This window comes from Babylonia areolata, chromosome 35 (assembly GCF_041734735.1).
Source record: "Babylonia areolata isolate BAREFJ2019XMU chromosome 35, ASM4173473v1, whole genome shotgun sequence".
NCBI lineage: Eukaryota > Metazoa > Mollusca > Gastropoda > Neogastropoda > Buccinidae > Babylonia > Babylonia areolata.
Genome location: NC_134910.1, coordinates 18,499,333 through 18,522,343, shown reverse-complemented (window position 1 = coordinate 18,522,343; position 23,011 = coordinate 18,499,333). Strand labels below are relative to the sequence as shown.

The 23,011-nt window shown below is 41.5% G+C and overlaps 1 protein-coding gene across 4 annotated transcripts in view; it reads right to left on the bottom strand.

The window, feature by feature from the left end:
- Positions 1-23,011, bottom strand: part of LOC143277735 (interleukin enhancer-binding factor 2 homolog) — a 104,502-nt gene that overhangs the window by 48,114 nt on the left and 33,377 nt on the right. For all 4 annotated transcript variants that reach the window (XM_076582636.1, XM_076582634.1, XM_076582633.1 and 1 more), the window contains exons 8-9: positions 18,323-18,439; positions 1,703-1,781 (exon numbers count right to left, since the gene is read on the bottom strand). In XM_076582636.1, the coding sequence (XP_076438751.1) occupies positions 1,703-1,781; positions 18,323-18,439 (196 nt within the window). The remainder of the gene's footprint in view (positions 1-1,702; positions 1,782-18,322; positions 18,440-23,011) is intronic.

The following is a 23,011-nucleotide window of genomic DNA, read 5'->3' as shown; positions in this document are numbered from 1 at the left end:
TATCACAACAGATTTCTCTGTGTGAAATTTGGGCTGCTCTCCCCAGGGTGAGCGCGTCACTATATTACAGTGTCACCCTTTTTTTTTTTTTGTACTTTTTCCTGCATGCTGTTTTATTTGTTTTTCCTATCAAAGTGTATTTTTCTACAGAATTTTGCTAGGAACAACCCTTCTGTTGCCGTGGGCGCTAAGTGCATGCTGCACACGGGAGCTGGGTTTATCGTCTCATCCAAATGACTAGCGTCCAGACCACTACTGAAGGTCTAGTGGAGGGGGAGAAAATATCGGCGGCTGAGCCGTGATTCGAACCAGCACGCTCGGATTCTCTTGCTTCCTAGGCGGACGCGTTACCTCTAGGCCATCACTCCAACAGATGAGGACGGTTGTTCCAGATGTGAGGAGCAGCAAAGAAGAAAGAACATTCACCAAAGGTTCTTGTATTGACACGAAGACGTTTCAAAAGGTTGTAACAGTCAGTGGAAGAGCGGAGATGTCTTGAGGGAGTGTAAACACTGATAAGGCCAGAAAGAAATGTGATCAGTAGGTGGGCTCTGAGAGTCAGACAGGCAGCACTGTTTTGAAGTTTTTGAATTCACTGAAGGCTATGTGGACAGCCTATGAGAAGAGAATTACAGTAGTCGGTTTGTGACAGCATAAAAGCAGAAATAAGAGTTTTAGTAGCTTCAATAGAAAGGTACTTAATGAATAGAGTTGATGCAACAAAGTTCACAACTGACTATGCATATCAGATTTACTACCTGAGCATGCATGCTAAGGTTTGAGTCAAGAATGACTCCAAGGTTACTTGCTGATTTAGAAACTGAACTGTGGCATCACCAACCACAACAGAGCCAGGAAAAGAAGTAGATGTGGACATTCTTGCAGACGAAATGATGACAGCTTCACTTTTGTCATCATTTAACTTTAGTTTGTTGAATGTCATCAACATTGAGAATGCAATCCTGCATTGACAGAATCAGACTGTGTACTTGGTTTGGTTCTGCAGACTTTTGTAGCTGAGTATCATCAGCTAAAGAGTGGTGAAGAACAGAATGGCCAGAAATGACATCAGAAAGAGGAGCGGTGTACAGAACAAACAGAACAGGGCCCAGGACAGAGCCTTGTGCCACACCATAGGAGATCAGGATTGGATCAGACAAAGTTGTTAACACAGACAATCTGGAAGCCGTTGGATAGGTATGAAGAAAACCAATTCAGAACTGTTAAGTGAATCCAAAAAACGTTTTCAAGTCTGGAAAGGAGTATACTGTGGTCTATTGTGTCAAACACAGCCCACAGATCAAGCAAAGTTAACACAGTGTACCTTCATCAACAGACAACAGGTCATTAACTACTTTCAACAATATGCATATATTGAATCAAAACAGACACTACTAAACACAATCAAAGTGACTCAGTAGCAGTGCAGGGTCTCCTCTGGTGTGTGACCTCCTGATGATGTAACACTGACAGAGGTTCTTCTTGTGGACTTCTGACACTAGGACTGTGGCAGACACTAGTGGGAAAGCTGTGTATGAAGTTATCAGAATGACTCACTGGAGGGCTTTGCTACTGCAGTAGTTCCAAAGGTAGGACAGCAAAAATAAATTGCAAAAATAAATAAATAATCCTTTTTTAATTTCATCCTCAAAACAAAACAAAAACAACAAAAAAAAAATGACAAGCAAAGATAAAATAATACCTCGAGTGTTGTGCATTCTCTTCAAACCAGCGAGCATGTCGAATGGCTGCCAGGTGGCTCTGCATGATCTTACCATCCACTGAAAACATCGGCAATTTACTGAATCTTTTTTTCAGAATTAAATTTTTTTTTAAACCAAAAAACATATACACACATACACACTTACAACGACAAAAACAGATGGCCTATTTGTATGGGTAAGAAATAAAATCACCAAAACCAAACATTAGAATTAGTAGCTGAAAACTTAAAAACTGATCCATAAGATAACAAGTTAGCTCGGGACAAAATATAAAACTTCCTCCCTTCTTACGCTATATACAGTGAGGTGATATGATGAAGGTATCCAATTTTTTTGTTTGAAAATTGCACACACTGATGACTTGTAAACGAATCCAAGAAAGCATAAAGAGTTTGAAACAGATTAAATTCATAACATTATATAGCCACCATACAGCATTTTTGTTTAATTTTGTTGTCTGTTTTGTGACTGAGATGAAACTGGGTCAGACGCCATTGTTGATACGCACTGTTCACGTGAACCAGTCACCCTGAAAATAACTCCTGCTCGCGAGCACAGCAAACATACTGCATTTATTGGTCACAGTGGAGAATGAAAAGATCAGTTAAGATATTCTTAGTTCATAAAATCATTATGGAAATTAGGTGCCACTCTAAAAATTCTAAACTATCTAAGGCCCTGATTGGGGTCTTTCATCTGAAATGGTTGTAAACAGTAGGGCCCTGAACAGGGCCATTTGTCCGGAGTGCGTTAAGTTGCTCTGTTGATCTCTCTTACTCCTGTTTTTCTTTTATCCCCCACCCCTTCAATCCCCCTCTCTTATTATTTCTCAAACCTTTTCTGATGCCTTACCTGACCAAACTACCAGCATCTGTTACTCACTTCAATGCACTATCAATGTGCAAACTTATCCCTTCCACTGGTAACACAGTTTGCTATAGTCAGAGATGCCAACCTGTGCCAATCTGAGTCCCCCAAACACAGCCACACCCAGGTTCGTCTGTCACACTCCCAAAGTCGGCAGTCTGCAGGGAACCATCGAAGTTAGGTCACCAGGAGGCCACACACCAGAGGAGACCCTGCACTGCTGCTGAGTCACTTCGGTGGTGTTCAGTGGTGCCTGTTCTGATTTAACGTACTTGGGACACCACTTACTAAGCCCCCTACTGATAACAACAATGGCTTAGTCGCGGAGCCAGACTGAGTGAGCGTCCCCTCCAGAGTGGAGACCGCCACCATGTCCCTCCAACAACAGCCCCCCATGAATCTGCCAACACCGAAGACATTCACAGGACTCGCCCCAAGCACGGAAGTGGAGGGGTATCAAAACTGAGGTCACCATAACAGCAGGGCATGAAGGGCCACTGACTTTGGGACATTTTTGTTTATATTGGTAATGATGGAGGAGGAGGAGGAGGACGTTGATGATGACGATGCTGCTATGGAGGTCCATTCTGGTTTGGGACTTCGTGACAAGGCTGTACTCTCCACTTCCTTTCATAATGATATCCCAGTGTCAACCAGGCCCGAGAGATACAGACACTTGCAGTGTTGGTCAGGTAATTAGAGTAACACACCCGAAGACACATCCGTGAAGTGGATGACACTCAACTGTGTGGTCCCAGTCTCCCCATTTAAGCCAATAGCACACTCAACTCTGTGTAGGAGCTGGCTGCGGGCCGTAAAAAACCAAATCCACTGGGATTCAAACCCACGTCCTCCCAGCCATCAGTCCGCAATGCTAACCACTTCACCACGGCGGCTGGTACATTTTGAATTTGGTAGAAACACTCAGACTCCAAGCCACATCAGAAAATGTACATTTTATCTACAACTTGTAATCCACGAGGCACAAACGCTATTTGACTGAGACGGAACTTGATTTAGCCACATTCTCTCTTGTTCGGGCAAATGATTAACCCTTTGAGCCCTAACCACCGCTTTACCGGTGGTAGAGAAAAATGACATAATGCCTAGCCACCGGCTGAGCGGTGCGTAAACACTTGTGTTGTGTTTTGCTGTTGGTTGACTTATACTGAAGAGCCAATCAGAAAAAACATAATATTCTGACGTCAGCGAACGTAGTACCAACATGGCCGGGCCTTTTGCACTGTGTTTTGTGCATGTGCTTTGGATAAAAAAGATCGATTTCAATATAAGTCAACCAATAGCAAAACACAAGCTCAATCGGTGGCTAGGCATTATGTCATTTTTCTCTACTAACGGTAAAGTGGTGGTCAGGGCACTCTTTTTATATCTGCCATGACACGTTAAATACCAATTATTTGCAAATTTTGGCTCAGGAGCTCAGGCAGAAGGGTTAAAATTGCTCAGGAACTCAGGGCTCAAAGGGTTATTTTTTTAAGCTGATTGGTCCACCTGATGCTGTTTCAATGTAAACATGCACACAATTAGCTGAACATCATCATGTGAGACCAAAGTTAGTAGTGACATGATCAATAGGTCTAGAGCATCTGGGTAATGTTACAAGTGGAAAGCATGTGACTATGCTATGTATTTAAAAAATGAACTCGTTGGAACAATTTTGACGTTGGCGTAACGTCAGAAAAAACTGCAATCATGGATTACAAAATTTGGCAAAATCATAACAGCTGGCATCTCTGTATAGTGTATGCCAACAAGAAATTGCAGAAAAATGTAAAAAAAACATGCTTGCAACTTAGTTTAACTATATCTCCAAAACTACTGAAGATAATGATATTAACAGTATTTATAACCATCCCATATTCCTGAAAATTTTGAAAAAGAAAGTATCTTTTACATTATTCTCTGCTTTGTTAAATAGACTTTTTATGCTATCAGCACTTTCAGAAATGACAATCAGTATACTGTGTAACTTACAAATACCCTCAGATCTGATCATAACATACTCCTATTAATTTATCCTCAACACACACACACACACACACACACACACACACACACACAGGAAACAGGTCACAGTGCCCCTTGGTCCTTTCACACACTGTCACATGAGAACAATTTTTCTTCTTTAGCTGACAACTTTTCTGCTGTGCTGTGCACAACAGATAATGTGTGGTATTTGGACATCTCTGTCTTTTAATCTCTCAATCTATCTTCTTTCAATCTATCTGGTTTTGTCTCTTTCCTATCCAAATGAACTCAGTCTCTCTATTATTATGTCTCAAACTACCTGATTTTGTTTTTCCAATCCAAACTATCAGCGCTGCTGATCATTTGTCAGATTCTTCGTAAAACCCTTTTTGGTCCTGTGGATCTTCATGCCATGCTCAGTGGAGAATTGCTGCCCACAGACACATGGGAATTCCATCAGTTGTGAAATGGTAGTCCATTTACCATTTCCAGTCGTGATTGTGTTGGCACCAATGGATTCATCATTCTCTCCCCCTTTCGGTGAATCCTGGGAGCATTTCTTCTCTGAACAACTCATGGCAATTTGATTAAGGGTAAGGTGAGCTGCAAACCCATGGAACCCGAGAGTCTAGTCTTTCCCAGTGTCACTTGGTCTTTCCCGAATGTCATTCAGACTTCCTGAAAGTCAATGGCTTACCCATGTCTCAGTGAGAAGAAACTCAAGGGAGAGCTGGACAGTACAAGGTCTTCAGAGAAGAAACCCCCCTCAGTCAAGTGTTTCGGCCCTTAACTCCTTACACTCCGGGGTGCACTCAGGTCATGACACCTGGATACCCTTGTGTTGCCGCCGTTTTTTGGTTGTTTTTTTCCCTGGTCCTCAGCAGGTTCGAACCTGTGCCTCGCGGGTGGTTGCCACTTCAAGACTGAGTCACTGTCGCCGGACAGGAAATGCAAGTATACCTACTCATTGCATTACGTTTTTATGTGACGAAAAGTTTCCAAAACATCACTGATAGAGGACACAGTGAACAAGTCAAATGAATCAAGCACTGTGTGATGGATGTGTCGTGCACAAGAGGAGGAGGAGGAATTTTTGTTTAATGTCCCGTCACACATATCGGTGATTGAAGACATTTTGTTAAAGTATTTATGAATACATTTGAGTATTATCGGTTAGAAGGGGTGGGAGATGTGAATGAATGGAGGGTTGGGGGAAACTGGGCAAATGAGGGTGAAATGAGGGTGAAATCTGATACAAAATTCTAAATACAATTACTGGAAATTACTTAAAGGACTTCGTAAAAGAGAAGTCGTTAAACTGACAAGCGAAACAACTGATAATGAATGCAAAAAGTCAAAAACATCAACGTTCTCATTCACTTGTGAAGACACACTTTCATGTACATAAGGCTTCATCAAGCTACAGTCAAAAATTATATGCTTAATTGTCAGGTATATGCACTTGACATTAAAACAATATTGGTCCGTAATGAATTTGATAATAGTCTGAGAGCTAAACTCAGAATTGGTCTGCAAATCGGACCAAAGTCTGAGAGAGTCAACTGACAAGGTTTTAGACTTGAATTCCAGCACCTATAAAAGTCTCTTTCTAGTATATTGCTTATTTCCTTGTATGACAATGGGCAATATATTTTTATACTATCTATTTGATTCTTTGCTCCCCTTTTTGCTGCCCTGTCTGTGTGGTCGTTATAAAGGAATCCAGTGTGGGATGGTATCCAACAAAAATCAACATTTATACCCTTCACAAATAGTGAGTGCAATAAATACCTCATTTCAAACAATAAATCTTCTCTTTGATTATTCTCAAAATGGAGCAAACTTTTTAAAACAGACTGAAAATCAACACAAAATAGGATATTACTTACTATGATTGGTATATCAACATGATGATTTAAAGCCATAAGGATGGCCACCAATTCAGCTGTAAAAATTGAATGTCCCTTACCTAAATAATATTTCTCTGTTTTTAGGTCAGGAATGAAAAAAGCAGATCCTGCACTGCTATCATCCAGGACCGAGCCATCAGTGTAAACTTTTAAATACATTGTAATAATCAAAATTTTCTTCTAATTCAATTCTGACAGATGCTGCTATTATATGTGGAGATTCTCCTTTTGTTGTGTCAGAAGCACATATGTTGACGTTTGCTTTTGTTAACTCCCAGGGAGGGACAGGTGGCACCAGAACACGAGGTGCCATATCATGTAAATCAATGTCTGAAGAATTTAAAATATCTGACACATATGTGCAAATGGTTTGTAGATTTGAATTATTTTGTGCATTTTTTGGAAAACCAATATCAGACCTAATATTTAATTCCTCAAAATCATCCACTGCTGTACATCTCACAATGTATTTAGCAGAACTTAATTTTCTGATTTCATCTAGTGGTAGAATACCCATAAGCTTATAGGCTTCTGAGGTCTTAGTATGCACAGGTACCCCTAAAGCCAGTTTCACAGCTTTACTGTCAATCATTCACAGCTTCTTCAGAAACATTGGTGAAGCAGAAAAGAAGATTTCTTGACCGTAGGTCACTCTTGATCTTACGAGAGATGTCACTAAATGTAAAAGAATTCTGGATTCTTGTCCCCAAGGAGAGTGACTTACAATTTTAAAAAAATTTAAACTTTTAACTGCTTTAGTCACTATTGAATCAATGTGTTTCTTCCAGTTTTCAGTTTCAGTTTCAGTTGCTCAAGGAGGCGTCACTGCGTTCGGACAAACCATATACGCTACACCACATCTGCCAAGCGTAACCCAACGCGCTTAGTCAGGCCTTGAGGAAAAAAAACAAAAACAAAAAAAACCGGGGTAATAAATAACAGATAAGCTTACATAAATAAATAAATAAATGAATAATAATTATAATATAGAAAAAGGTAGTAGTAATAATAATAGTAATACTAATAAAATGATTTTAAAAAAAATAATAATCATAAATAAATAAATAAATAAATAAATAAGACAACAATGGTGATAAATAAGCGAATAAATGTAAAACATGAAGACACACATTCACACACACCCACAGTAAACCCTCAAAACCCACTGCATGACGCAGTCAAAGAACCAAAAGGCAGCCGTCTAGGACGAGGAAGATCATGGATGGGACAAGCAGAAGACACAATCCAGCTAGTATGCCGACTACAAGACCTGAAAGAAACAAAAGAATGGGAGAAAAACCCCAAAAACCTCAACCATCTATTCAACAGTCATTTCACCCACTCTAGGAAGACATTGTCGGGAATGGCCAGAGGGCAAAACTGATGCGGAAGTGAAGCTACTCATAGAAGAAAACAGTAAAGAAGAGGACATCATCATATACACAGATGGCTCAGTCACCAAAGACCAGTCTGGTTGGGGATTCACTGCGAAACAAAATGGGAAAACAATTTGGGAAGAGAATGCTGCCTACAAAGTCACAACCTCCAGCCTAACGATGGAAGTTGAAGCTGCAACACATGCCCTCCAGTGGCTATCGTCCATCCATACGCCCGGAAACCAACATGCCATGATTCTAACCGATTCAATGAACCTCATACAGAAAATTGAAAACGGAATGGGAAGCCCAGAGTGGCATAAGGCAATGCGCAACTTTCAGATTAAAAAACTCACATGGTCATACTGCCCGGGACATGCAGGTGTTAAGGGAAATGAGCGAGCTGACAGACTTGCTGGTAACGCAACACCAACGAGCGGCCTACATCTAGGAAAATCGGAAATCCTCAGAAAAATCAAAGAATACCAAAAAGAACAGGTACAAGGCCATCACACCATCGATCGCCTCAAAGAAATAAAAGCAGAGAGAGGGAGCGGCCGCAAGTCTAACATGAAAGGTAGAGCACGATGCTTTGCAAATCAAACAAATATCGGCATCATTTCCAAACCAACATTGCGCAAATTTCTTCAAAACGGAACAGAGTCTCTGTGGGCCTTTCCAAATACAATAGACTGAGCAACACACTAGACGCCACGTTTTTGGCATCAGAGATCTTTTCCCATCCCTCTTGCGGCCAGTCAGTGGCAGCCTCTGTGCGTGTGTGTATGTGTGTTTGTGTGGATGTGTGGGTCTGTGCTTTTGAGTGCGTTTGTGAATGCGCGAGAGTGTAAGTGTACACAAGTGTTTCTTCCAGTTTAGTTTTGAAGTAAATAGGATCCCAAGAAATTTTATTTCCAACTTGAAAAATATTTCACGTCCTCCCCCCAAAAATCGAGGTAGTTTGCTGGGATTATAACCATTATTAAAGAGGATTAAATGTGTTTTTTCTACTGAAAACTCAAAACCATTAGAGTGCATATAGCTACTCTGTCTATCGAGTTCACCCTGAAAGTGTTTCTGTACATAACTGATGTAATGTAGGCTTGTCCTTTTCCTCAAGGATATCTGAATCCATATAGCAATATCATCCGCATATTGAGCCAACTTGGTAGATGATGAAAAACATGTGTGTAAATCATAAAGCATCATGTTGAACAACAATGGAGAAATAATGGAACCCTGTGGGATTCCCATGTTTATAGGCCTAGAGGTTGATAAAGTTACTCCCACTTTTGCCACTATATATCTCCCACTTTAAAGGATTTAACATAGTCATAAACATGACCCGACAAAACAATTTGTTTCAGCTTAAATAACGTCTGCTATGCCATACTCGGTCATAAGCTTCAGTAAGATCGAAGAAGGACGCAAGGATACTTTTTCGCTTTGAAAACTTAATTTGGGTAGTGAAATGGGTCAGATGATCAGTTGTAGATCTTCCTTTCCGGAATCCAGTTTGAGCTGATGGAATTATGTTATTTTTGTCACAGTGATATACCATTCTAATATTTACAATTTTCTCCATGACTTTCCCAACATGGGAGGTAACCAAAATAGGTCTACAGCTCGAAGTTTCTGTTCAAGGTTTACTCTGTTACAATGGAAGTTTTCCATACCTCAGGGATTTGTCCACATTCCCAGCACTTTTGAAATAATGTATGTAATATAATTATCCAGTTTTCTGGCACATGGTTTAACATGGTGTAAGATACTACATCCTTACCAACTGTAGCTCAGTGTGCTCATATAGTGGTGATCTCCCTGGGGCAATATAACTAGCAATTAACACAATATTTTTATCAACACCAAACACATTTTTGTATATTTCAGCAGCTACTGTATTCTTGCAGTCTATCTTAACCTCTTTTATATGATGTTCAATAAATTTCCTAACCATCAATAAAACTCCTCCAGAATTTCTTCCTTGATGGGATAACTTAGTTGCAGGAGCAACAAATTTTACATGTTCTGTGAAAATGCCGCTAAAATCAAATTTTGAGTCAGTAAATGTTTCCGTTAAACAGATAAAATCAAACGAACAATCTTCAATCTTCAACTCCAGCTGGAAGATGGGATCAGTCCCACAGTGTTGGAGGGAAGCAGACATGATCCCCATTCACAAAAAGAGAAAGGACAAGTCGAAGGCTGACAGCTACAGACCCATCAGCCTTACAAGTTGCTTAGGAAAGCTGATAGAGAGACTTGTCAACACTAGGCTTGTCTGGCACCTTGAGAAGTATCAACTGCTGAGCCCTGAACAGGCAGGCTTCTGCCAACACAGATCAACAGAAGACCAGATCACATTCATCGCTCAAAACACTGAGGACGCATTCCAAGAAAAGAAGAATACGTTTGTTGTCTGGATTGCCATGGAGAAGGCATTCGACAAAGTCTGGAAGAACAGACTCAGGCTCAAACTACGACGATGTGGTGTGTCTGGGAGGATGTACACCTGGATCAGCCAGTACCTACACAACTGCCAAGCCTGAGTCAAGATTCAGGGCCAGAAGAGCAAGAAGAAGGTGCTGAGACAGGGAGTACCACAAGGAGGAGCCCTTTCGCCAATGCTGTTCCTCATCTTCATAGATGACATCGTCAGAGAACTGCCAAGAGGGGTCAGAGGAGCGATCTACGCAGATGACCTGGTACTCTGGTGCTCTGAAGAGTACACCACTACAGCACAGGTATGCCTCCAGACTGCGCTCAACAAGATCAGCAACTGGACCAAGGAATGGCTTGTCTCTGTCAACTCAAGCAAAACAACCTACAGTCTTCAGCCTATCCAGCAAGAAGCAAGAGGTGAAATTGACACTGAACAACCAAAGGCTTGCAGAGGAACCCACACCTACCTACCTGGGAGTGACCTTTGACCACAGGCTCACTTGGAAACAGCAGATCACAAGATGCTGTAGCAGGGCTAAGCTGAGACTGGCGATCATGAAGAAACTTGCAGGGACGGACTGGGGGGCTGATGAACGTATCCTAAAGAGACTCTATATGGGGAGAGTCCGACCTGTAGTTGAGTACGGGGCATCAGCATGGGCATCAGCTGCAAAGTCTAACCTCGACCATCTCAACAAGATATAGAACCAAGCTCAGCGTGTCATAACTGGCGCCATGAGATCCACCCCAATCCTGAAGATGGAGGAGACCACTGGGCTACAGTCATTGGAGGACAGAAGGGACACAAAGATCCTCATCCAGGCAGAAAAATTCAAACGCCTTGAAAACCATCCAATGAACAACAGAATGAGCAGACCCACCAAGAGCCGGCTGAAAAGAGGCAGCTTCATCCACCAGTCAAGACGCCTTGAAAGACAAACCCCAGTCTTGATGGAACACGAAGCCAAGCCTATCCCGGCAAATGTCACCCACCCATCTTGGAAGAGGCAAGTGTTCCCAACAGCCGTCACCAGCATTCCTGGAGTGGAGAAGACAGGAACACAGTCAGACAACCAAAGGAAGGCCCTGGCCATGGAGAACATCTGCAACCAGTACCCCCAGGAAGACTGGACCCATGTCTTTACAGATGGCTCCGCCACAAAAGCAACGAGGGATGGTGGAGCTGGAATCTTCCTCCAATACAGAGATAAAGAAATTGCAATCCCAACAGGAAAACACTCCACCAACTTCCGAGCTGAGCGAGAAGCCCTCTGTGAGGCAGCCACAACAGTCTCGCAGAACTCCACAACAACAACAGGGCAGGTGGTGGTGTTCTCAGATGCTCTCTCCGTGCTCCAAGCCCTCAAGAACTCCCGCTGCAAAGAACAGAACCATCTCACTTCAGCCCTTGTCGCCCTGAGTGCCAGAGTGGAGAAAGTGGTGATACAATGGGTACCAGCACACTGTGGCATCAGAGGCAACGAAAAAGCAGACATTGTGGCAAAAGACGGTGCACAGAAGGAGCAGGCCAACAAACTGGTGTCATACGATGAAATCAAGACAATCATCAAGGCACAGCAAGGAATAAAGTGGCGCCTCCAGCACCCCAAATACAACCCAGAAGACAGATACCATTTGCTGGAACGACGGGAACAGGTCAAGATCTTCCGCCTGAGGACTGGACACAACTGCCTGCTCCACCACATGCACACAAAATTTGGCATTGGACAGAGTGGAGAGTGCCCTTGTGGTGAAGGACCAAATGACAACTGACCACATCCTTCAAGACTGTAGGACGCATGCAGCATCCATGAGGAAGTACTGGCCAACACCGACAGCAGTGGAAGCCAAACTGTACGGCACCCTGGAGGAGCTGCGACGGACGGCAGCCTTCATCGAGGACACCGGGCTGCTCATCTAATGGGAGACGAATGAGGAAGAAGAAGAAGAAGAAAACGAACTAATGTAATTAATAAAGGATACATCATGTAACTTGCTAAGCAGGTTTTCTACATTATAGTTCAGATAGGTCCATTCATCTGGGTGATCAGCCCTGTCCTATTTTTTCTTGTCCTGCCTCAGTGACCTGCTGCTGTCGCCGACACCAGCTGGGGATTTACTGTGAGACCCTGTCTTTCTGCTCGCTGTGAGAGCAGTGTGTGTTGTCCGTGTGCTTTTGGCCTGGGTGGCTGTGCTGCTTTGAGCACGGGTCAGATCGTTGCCACTCTGACACATTTCATGGCCAGCTCATTATGGAAGTACTTGTTGGTGATTTTTGCCATCTTGTCTTTCCGTTGGCTAAATCTGACAAGCATGGGTCTTGGTTGCCTGTCCCAGCTCTGTCCAATGCGGTGTGCTCGTTCTAAGTTGTCTATGGTCCATGTTTTAATCCCTCCCTCCACGCTATTTAGTGTGTCCAACACCGCCCTGACGCATGTATCGTTGTTTTGTTTCTGGTCATGCTGGGGGATCCTGAACATGCGCAGATTTTCTCTTCTGGAGAATTCTTCCAGCCTATCCATGTGACTTTATCTGGCTTACTTCTTGTTTCATGTCACGCACAGATGTTGTCAGTTTATTAGTCTCTTCTCTTCCGTCTGCAGTCATGCTATGGATGTTCTGTATCTCTGTTTCTATGTCCGTCACCGCCTTTGTCAGTCCCTCATAGTCCCATTCCATTCTATCACAGCATGCATGTATTTTTTCACACTGCTGCTTGACTTTGTCCAGGTCTGCCCTGATTCCTCCTAGGTCCCCTCTGATCAAGATTTTTCAGCACTGGCATTTACTTCTGTTGGGGTCGGTGTTTTTACATTTTCGTGTCTGTCCTGGTCTTGGTGTGTGGGGCCTGGGTTCATCTCCACTGAGTAATAATCTCTGAACCGAGTGCAGTGCGTACACAGCACACACCAAATCCACTGGTTCAGCCACAACAGGATAACCCTGACTGCTGTCCACTTGCATGCTAATGACTCCCGACACAGCATATGTGCCTGTCATAATTCTTTCTTCACTTCCTAGCCACCCTTCACACAATGAGATGTTCATTATGACAGCCACACTGCCACAGGTGTCCAGCGTTAATACTGCCGCGGCAAGGCAGATGAAGAAACACACGTCACCAGTCATCACACCGCTGGCCGTCTCCTCACTGACTGATTTCTGTCTGACTTCTCAGCCTTGAGTACGTGGCACTGTCAAAACAGCCAATTCTCGCTCTCCAGCATGCCACATTGATCATCTTGATTCTTTTTCTTTTTCGTCACTGTTTCCTGGATGAACTTTTGTCACAGTTGATACACATATGTTTCAGTAGCTGCTTAGATTGGAAATTATATGTGGAGCCTTTCACTCATGCCACCATCTTGTCAGAAGCCCCTGTGAGAGAGAGAGAGAGAGAGAGAGAGAGTATGGGAATAGTGGATCATCCAAGTATAAAATTCGTAATTACTTGAATCAAGATCAAATTGTAGAAAGCTGGGGGAATGTGGATAAGAGAAACAAAAATATCTATAAATTTCTCGTCATTCTTCTTTCTTTCCTTGCGGCACATGTGTGATTGTGTGGAGCGATAAGGGGTGGGATGGTGTGGTTACTTCATCTCTCTATCACTTGTTTCCCTCTTCTCCCATTCCCTCCAACCCACCCCCAACCCCACTGTGTGAGCCTGACACTGTGCATGAAAATAAAGTATGATGATTGCTACCCTCCACCCATCATCCCCATTCAGAACTCTCCATAAACAACTGTCCGGCCTAATGCCACAACACACTGACACTGAAGGCGTGGGAGGGCTGTCAGGCTCAAGAGCCAGAGAGAAAGAAAGAGAGTAGAGTAGAATTCAATTTAGATCCCTCTATAGATTAAAGTCTCCAAAACAGATTCTTTCCAAAATAGAAGATCGTGCACCCATGTTTACACGACATGTATTTTCCTGAGCCTGTTGGTGGGGATTGGCTTGCTCATAGCTGTGTTCTGGCAGCGGCAGATGCAAATTTGAACCATTTTTCTTTTACAATTGTGACTGAACATACAACAGGGTCTGCAGCATTCACAGCTGCTGTCACCTCTGGCCACACCTTCTGCTTTTCTTTGTTGGTCAGCGTGCCAGTTTTGACTGTACAATGTAAAATGTCTTTCCATAATAAACCTAAAATATCTGCTGATGTGACATTTCTTTTCCGAACATGCTTGGAATCACTTGTTGAGGCCATGATCATAATGTGTGAACAAGCAGAACAGTTTCAGAAACTGTCATTGCACGTCTGTTCCAATGAATAAGGTGGGGAGTAAAAGGGAATGTCTGAATCTATTTATTTATATCTAATGACTTTGCTGCCTGCTAACAGCACTACCTTGAAAGTAACTAGCTGCCAGCTGATTTCAAGATGAGCAACACAGTTAATGGCGCGCTTCAGCTGACAGCTAACTACTGGCAGTTACGCTGCACTATCTGACTGCCTGTTGTGCAACCGGCCCCTGATAGCGAGTATCTCAGCGGACACGGGAGGATTTGACTCCGGGAACACATCTGGGTACGTTTCTCTCTCTCTTTTTTTTATTTTTTTATTTTTTTTATAAATCTTATATGCTAAAAATATGTCAATGTCATATAAACATGCGTGCATGATCTCCTATTTTGAAAGGAATTTGTTTTTTGAGACTTTTGGCCATAGACAGATCTGCAATGATCTTTTTTTTAATTCTCTCTCTCTCTCTCTCTCTCTCTCTGGCTCTTGACCCAAGCAGTTCTCCAACGCCTGTCAGTGTGTTATGGCATTACTGATTAAGCCGGACAGTTGTTTATGGAGAGTTCAAGGCCACTTGCACCTGGTGAGAGGGATGAATGGTGGGTGGTTGGTAGTGTGGATGGGTCTTCACTTCCAGAGTGATCATTGCATACATACACAGTGTCAGGTTCACACCGTGGGGGTATGGGTGGGTTCGAGGGGGTGGGAGAAGAGTGAGACTGGTTGAGGAGGAGGTGACAGCGATGAAGTAAATACACCATCCCACCCTCATAGCTCCACACAGTCACACACACACCACATTGGAAGAGAGGATAACTAGGAATTAATATTAGTTTGTATTTTACTCCCAGTTTGGTTAACCCTTTCACTGCCAGGGAAATAAGATTTAAGTGAAATATATTTGCCAGTTTTTTTCCACAAAAACAGGTATATATTTTAAAAAAATTATGTGTTCTTTGTTAAAGGAGAAAGACCCATTAAAGTATATATTTTCTGAAAGGTAATGAACAAAGAATACAAAACACATGATGTTTTCCAATTTTATGAATTTTCAGTGACTTGCTGTTGTTTTGAAATCCGTGTTTTGTTTTTTGTCACATTTTCAACTTGTTAATTACAAACATTAGTCAGGTAATTTGCACTAAAATATCGTATTTTCTGGACAAATGGATAATACATGTACACACAAATTATGCTACAACAACTACAATAAAAAATTTTTTTTAAAAGAGAGATACACAATGCATTGTGACTGCTCCAAGTGATAACATGGATGTGACGCGAAGCCTACCCTGTCTCCACGGCCCTCCTCTTCACCACCCTCACACGGTCACTTTATCCAGTTCTCATCAGACCGTGTTGGCTGAGTACCAAGAAAATTGCTCACACTGTGTCCTGCTAATAATTCAGTCACTTTCTGTCATCTGCTACAGCTGTACAGCCAGCATCACTCACTGATCTTGGCCAGTCCCTTCACTGCTCCCTTCATTTTCTATCAAATTGTCTGATAAATGTTCATCACTGTCTTCCCCTTTGAATCTATGCTTCAATTCATTCTGAGCATCAGCTAAAGAAAGTAATCTTGGTTGATTCAGTGCACCACAATCGCATGTCTTGAGCACGGTGTCTGACATTTTGTTGAGCGAGTGAGGAGAGGAGCAGGCAAACGTTCAAATAAAGGACTGCCTCATGACACAGATGGGCTAGCTATGAATAGAATCTAGAAAGATTCCCCACGCTAAAGCTACCAGTATTTTTGTCAACAAATTCAATGCAAACCAGGAAAAAGTCAGAATATTTTGATGACGAGTTATCTCGTCATTGTGGCAGCGAAGCGTACACGCTTGCGCTGACGAGTTATATCGTAATATAGGCAGCCTAGGGGTTAAATATACTTACATTATCAAACTGATGCAAACCAGGCCTATCTGTTTGCTCCTCTTGGCCAAAATTTTGCACCAACTCAGTTATAAGACGTTTCGCTAATAGTGATGACATCTCGCTAATGGTCCACCGTCTGTTAGCCAATCAAATGTCATTTCCAGATGGAGCTAATTACTCATTTAATATTACCACCAATTGTAAGTGCATTAACGTCCTGCTCTATCTTTGCCAACTTTTTATGCGCTAGAAATGTTTTTTTCTTGCATGTTCGTTATTTGTTGCGGCTTTGTGGGACTTTTTCGTCTCATATTTCATATAATTTTTGTCTTGCTCTTTGTTCCTTTCCTGATCTCAGGGCCTCACTGCAATACTTGGGAATGACTTGCCCCCGTCCTTGACCATCACTGACCATTCCTGTGATTGCCGGACCCGTAAGGTTGGGATATTGCTCTCTCGGGAGACTATCTCAGGTCCCGGGACCCACAGGTTCTCCTGTTTGCGATTGGGCCAATGTGTCTTTGTAGACGCTTTGAGGCAGGATAGCTCGACCTCCTAACAGTCAGGAAGGGAACTGTGGGGGAGTTGTGTTCAGGCCTGACCCAAGTTATCCCAAGTGGATGGTGGTTTTGTTGAGGGTGCACCTCTACTGTGCCTAGTGTAGATGTCAAAAAAAAAGAAGAAGAAAAAAGAAAAATTGTTCACCAGACATGCCCTTATAAGGGGATTTGGTTCAGCCCTTTATCCTCCATTCACAGAGAGGCTCTCAGTGGTGGCCTGTGCCTTTGAATGGTTTGTTTTAGTACAGTGAGTCTATTCTTATCTTCAACTTTGTTTTTTTTGGGGGGGGTTTGGTAAATTTGGTGATGATGTGATGGTTAGTCACTAATTACAAATAGCATGAAAGAGTATTAATACCTTTGATTAAATGTTTCATTTCAGTCTTGAGTCAGAGACTATGTGGTGTGTGTGTGTGTGTGTGTGTGTGTGTGTGTGTGTGTGTGTGTGTGTGATAGAACTCCCCTTCATTCATTCAGAAATGGTTGACAATATCCAGTTGAACAACCCGTGTTCACTGTGAGACAGTGCCTGAATCCGTGTTTGCGTTCCATCTACACATCCCAACACATTCAGCAAACTGGGAGGTGACCCACATTCATGAATGCATGCTTCTATCGTGTCCCTTACTAGCGACTTGGAATACATAAACATGTTGTCTTGCTCTTGTGCACAACACGTCTGTCACATGGAGAACTGCTGTTCTTGATATAGTTAAATTGTCCGCTGTGTCCCTACGATGTTTTAGAAACTTTCTGTCACACAAACACTTAATCCAATGAATAATTGCATCTTCAGCGACATGGAGCCCTTTCTGTTGTAGCTGATTGCCAAATTGTCTCTCTCAAACTTCACAGTATCTGATCATCAAGAATGGAAACGTTGATGAAGTCCAACATCATCACAATTGTCAAAAAGATCGAAACATTCTCTATTCAAACGCTCTTTCCTTAGACATCATAGTTGGAAAATTTCAAGTGATGAATCGACACCGGCACCATTTTGTCTTGCTTTGACTGTTAGCTAAGAGATTTAGAGCTGTTCCGAGCACCACTAAACAACCTAACGTCTAGTAAAAACTGAGCTTGTGCAACTTGCTAGATGCTGAACAATAGCCGATAGGGATTTACCTGACAGCTAACCTGACACCGTAACTATCTCCAAATCATAAACATTATCTCTCAATCTATCTGCTTTGTCACTTTTCTATCATAACTATCTCTTTTCTATCCAACAGCTGTTGCTTTCAGGATTTGCATAATTATCTCCCTTGGTTAAAAACAAAACAAAAAAACAAACACACAAAATTTGCAGTGTATACTCACAATGCAACTCTGGGTCCAGCTTCTTGAGGTTTGGGGGTATTGTGGTGATTAGACACTTGACGCTGGCTTCCGCAGAGCTGATCTCAAACCCAGAGTCATTTGTCAGCATGGTCAACACTGTAAACAGCAGTGGAGGTTGGTCACTTGGTGGATGATGTTACACATATATGGGTCATTTTTCAGTACTGGTCATCAGTGGGGGTCACTCACTTTAGTGAACAAATTCAGTTCAGGTGTGTTTATTGTCTGTATGTGTGGTGCATATTTTGAATAATGTGTACATGATGAACATTTGTTAAATAGAAAAAAAAAGAAAAAGGGAAAAAACACTGCAAAATAAAATGCAAAATGTTATGCAACATTGGTGACTGGAAATGAGAAAACAAACCCTGCTGCCCCTGTGCCTCATTCAAAACACTAAAAGTTTCAATAAAGTTCACTTCAAGCATCTGCATAGACTAACAAAAAGCTAAACGTCACCTTAACATCTTTAAAACGCAGTCACAATCATTAATTCAATCACACAGGACTTTGATTGAAGTTTATTCTTCTACATCACTGGTGTCGTGTTTGATGCATGCATTCAACAGTTTTACTCAATGAAGAAGCCACAAACAAGAGTTGGTTAGGTTGCAAGTTTATCACTATTATTCCCACTGTTACATTTTTCAAGCAAATTTGCTTCAAATATCAATCAAAAAGAATGGGCGTTCACTTAAATTCTGTGAGGCATATTTGTCGCATACAAAACAGTAAACAATAAAATCAACGGAGCCACAAAAACAATCAAAGCCCCTGGAAAATTCCTTCCCAAAAATAGATTTGAGATGCTATCAACCAGTGTGACTGTGTTGCTCCTCACAGATAATGAAAGTAGACAAATCAAGCTCTCTGACTGGTAGTGACTCATCAACTGTAAAAATGTAACTGAAAATTTCTACAATGACACAGATGTAGGGGTAAATTACAATGGATTTTTGCTGACACCAAGGGGCACTGAAGAGGTTAAATGATCAACTTCAGCCATTTTGTTAATTCTGTAAATTATGGTCATGCTCGTACAATCTAATGCTAGCATTTGAATTTTGAAAAAATTCCTTCTCACTCTTCTCGACTTGTCAGCTGCCTTTTACACAACAGACCATTTAATCCTTTACTGTCTTCATTTTATATTTGATATCAACAGCACTGCTCTCAGCTGGTTCAAATCATATCTCACCAAGCTACTCCAGTCTGTCATAGTTGATAACTGTCTGTCTGAACCCATTAAAGTTGAACACGGAGTCCCACAGGGATCTGTTTTAGGCCCTGTGGTCTTAACACTGTACACTGCTCCTCTCGCTGAAATTATCAACTGCCACATTGCCAGTCATTATTCTTATGCTGATGACACTCAAATTCAGAAAAGTGTTACCCCTGAAAATTTGTCCTTGCTCTTGCAAGAACCATCTGACCACTTCCTGGACATTCAAAACTGGATGACTAAATAAATTACAACTGAACACGGACAAGACCAAAGCAATCATCATAGGAACTAAACAAAAACTCCCTTCCATCACAACAGACACAAACAAACTTGGCAGTACATCCAGCTCAGTCAGGAGCCTTGGCACTGTCCTAGACACACACTGACCATGCAAAAATCTATCAGCCAGACCTGTCAATCCTGCTATTGTCAACTGCGGTGCATCAGTTCCATTCAGAAATATCTGTCCACTGACGCAACATCTAGACTTGTCATTTCTCTCATTCTCTCTCGCCTTGACTACTGTAACTACTGTCTGGTTTGCCTGCTTCATCCATTCAGTCCCTTCAGCACATACAAAACTCTACTGCCCGACTTGTCCTAAAAAAAAGTCTGAGCACATCACTCCTCTTTTGCAACATCTCCATTGGCTCCCTGTCACACAGAATAGAGTGCAAGATAAGCACTCTATGTTATAAATGTATTCACAAATCTGCCACTTCCTATTTCTGTGGCTGCCTTTACCTCTTTAACCCATCTCGTTCTCTACGATCGGCTTCAGACCCACTCTATTTACACATACCCAGATTCAAACACTCCACTGTCGACCGCCGCTCATTCTGTGTCTATGGACCTTGTTTTTGGAATAAACTTCCCCTTCAACTACATCAGGTCTCCACACTCAGCTCTTTCAAGTCTGGCCTTAAAACCCACCTTTTTCCAACATAGCCTCCTTCCCCTGCCTCCTTTACAAGTCTTCAGTTTCTCAAATTTAGAATGCATCTGAATAACTGGTTTGAAAGTATTTTGATTTGTCTCTGCACAAAATTCAACACTATATAAATATTAATTATTATTATCATTATTACTGTGAGACTCCACTTAAAAAGTGTCTTTTTGGGGACAACAACATTTTTTAATGAAAAAGGCAAAAAGAATTAAATCAGACATTTTGAATATGTGAAAATCAGCCTTAAAAGAGAAGAATAAAGATCTGAATGCATACAACCTGTTAAGTGTTTAATTTAACATTCCTTTTTGCAATAAGTGTCAAGTCACAAGCTTTATCCCTTTACATTTATTGCCCATTAACTCTGAAATATCAGTTTTTTTTATATATGCTGATGATCACTGTTTCTTTTATTTTCAGGAGATGCATAGCATTATTTCATTTCAACAAAGATCTGTTTAACTGTTGGGAAAAAAAATCTACAACAGTTGAAAAGCTTGTGACATGTACCACATTTAATTTTCATGAATACTAAAAATGTGTGCATGAAAACTAGGCATTGATATTTTTCCCACTTGCCCAGTCAGGCAAGTCACTGGAAAATTCACTTGCCTTGACAGATTTTGCACTTGCTCTGCTTTCAGAAACTTGCACATGCGCATGCACACACACACACATGCACAGAAAGCAGCAGTCAAACCCTTTTGTTTAACTGATGTTTGTCTTACTGTGTTTCACAAAAAATAAATGTTGTTTTAAACAGCTAAAACAGGTTTCCTCTCTCACTAGATAAAACACTGCCTTTAGCATGTTTTCGCAGTTGACTGTCAGCCATGGAACTTCTTTAAGCAAAAAACTGTGTTCTCTCTCCTCTTTGTAGAGTCTTCTGCTGTTTGTGACATTTCAATTTTGGCCCTTCATGTTCATCCACAGAGATCCAGTCTCACAGACACTTTTTTTGTTCTTGTTTTTAAAGTGGAATGATATTTGAGTCCGTTGCATTGTGATTTTGAGTTATGTGATGCGGACGGAAGATGAACTATTACCATTGGTTTTGCAACCAAATAGGCTTAGCAACCAATGGCAAACCACCGTTTAGAGCTGCATGATATTTCTCATTTTTCGGTGATCACTTGTCCAAGTTGACTCAAAACATTGTCCGCAAGGCAAAGACAGTCTGACAAACAGTATCACAGCATGACAAATATTTTTTAAAACACAACATGTTAGTCTTGAAAAATATATCTTGCCTGGTCAGGCAAGTTCGTTAAGGACATTACTTGCCTGACACCATGATCTGCTTGCCCCAGGCTGTTGGGCAACCACTAATATCGAGCCCCGACTTCTGTCTGATTTTTGTGTCTGGTATAAAGCACTTTCAGTCACAGTGCTACAAGCATAATTGACATGCACATCCCCACATCATCCATACACAACATGGAAGTAAGTAACTTTTGTTGTTTCTTCAAATTGTACCTGAAAATATATGGATTTAGACTACTGAACAACCAGTTTCAACTGTATCCCCTAAAAAACTGAGTATGGCTGAGTGTAGGCCGGGGTTAAAATGGTCATAAAAGCCCACTCATGTATACACATGAACATGCATGTCACAGCCAACAAAGATGATTAACTCACTCCATGCCAAGAGTTTTTGCCCTTGCGAATCCCTGAAAACCCAGGGTTTGTACAGGATGGGAAAAAAATTCTCAAAAAAACAAATAAACACCCAGAAAACTGAAATTTAGTATGTGTATTCATTTAATGTTGTTCCATATTTGTGCAAAAAATTAAATTATTTACTCACCATCTTGTTGTTGATTGCGGTATCCATTTTTTGTGTATTTTGTAGCATTTTTGCACCTATCAGAAAGGTATACCAAGTGTCCTTGAACAGCTTACAAATGTTCCACACACTATTTCAGGAACTGAAAACCTAGTACATGCAATGAAGTATGAACAGGTGGTCGAGAAAGTTGAAATTCACACACACACAAAAATACTGTCTCTACATAAAAAACAAGAGAGGCAAGGCCTTCAAGACTCACTTGTGATACACTTTAAAAAAAAAATCTAATCGTTAAAATGTGTTCTGTATTTGTTATTATAAAGCTTCGGGTTAAAAAAAAAAAAAGAAGAAAAAAAAAAAAGTCCTGATGACAGATTCGAACCCTGTGTGTTTGGGTGAGAAGAAACTGTCTTACCCAATATACTATCGTGGCTCCTTAACTGACGTTCAAAAATTTAACATTTAAACATGCTTTTTTAAAGGGCGATAAATCGATTGCGGTATTCACAGTGAGAACGCTGTTTAATTCATATTATTTTGGTGTATCTTGGGCATTCAAAAAGTCTTTCAGGCCAATTAAAAATTCTTTTTAAGTCCGCGGTAAAGGAGACGTGGCTATCACCGCAATCACACTGCAACATTTAGCCGTTTTCTCTGGATCTAGATAGATGTACAAGTTTAGTTACACCCGCCGGGAATGTATGG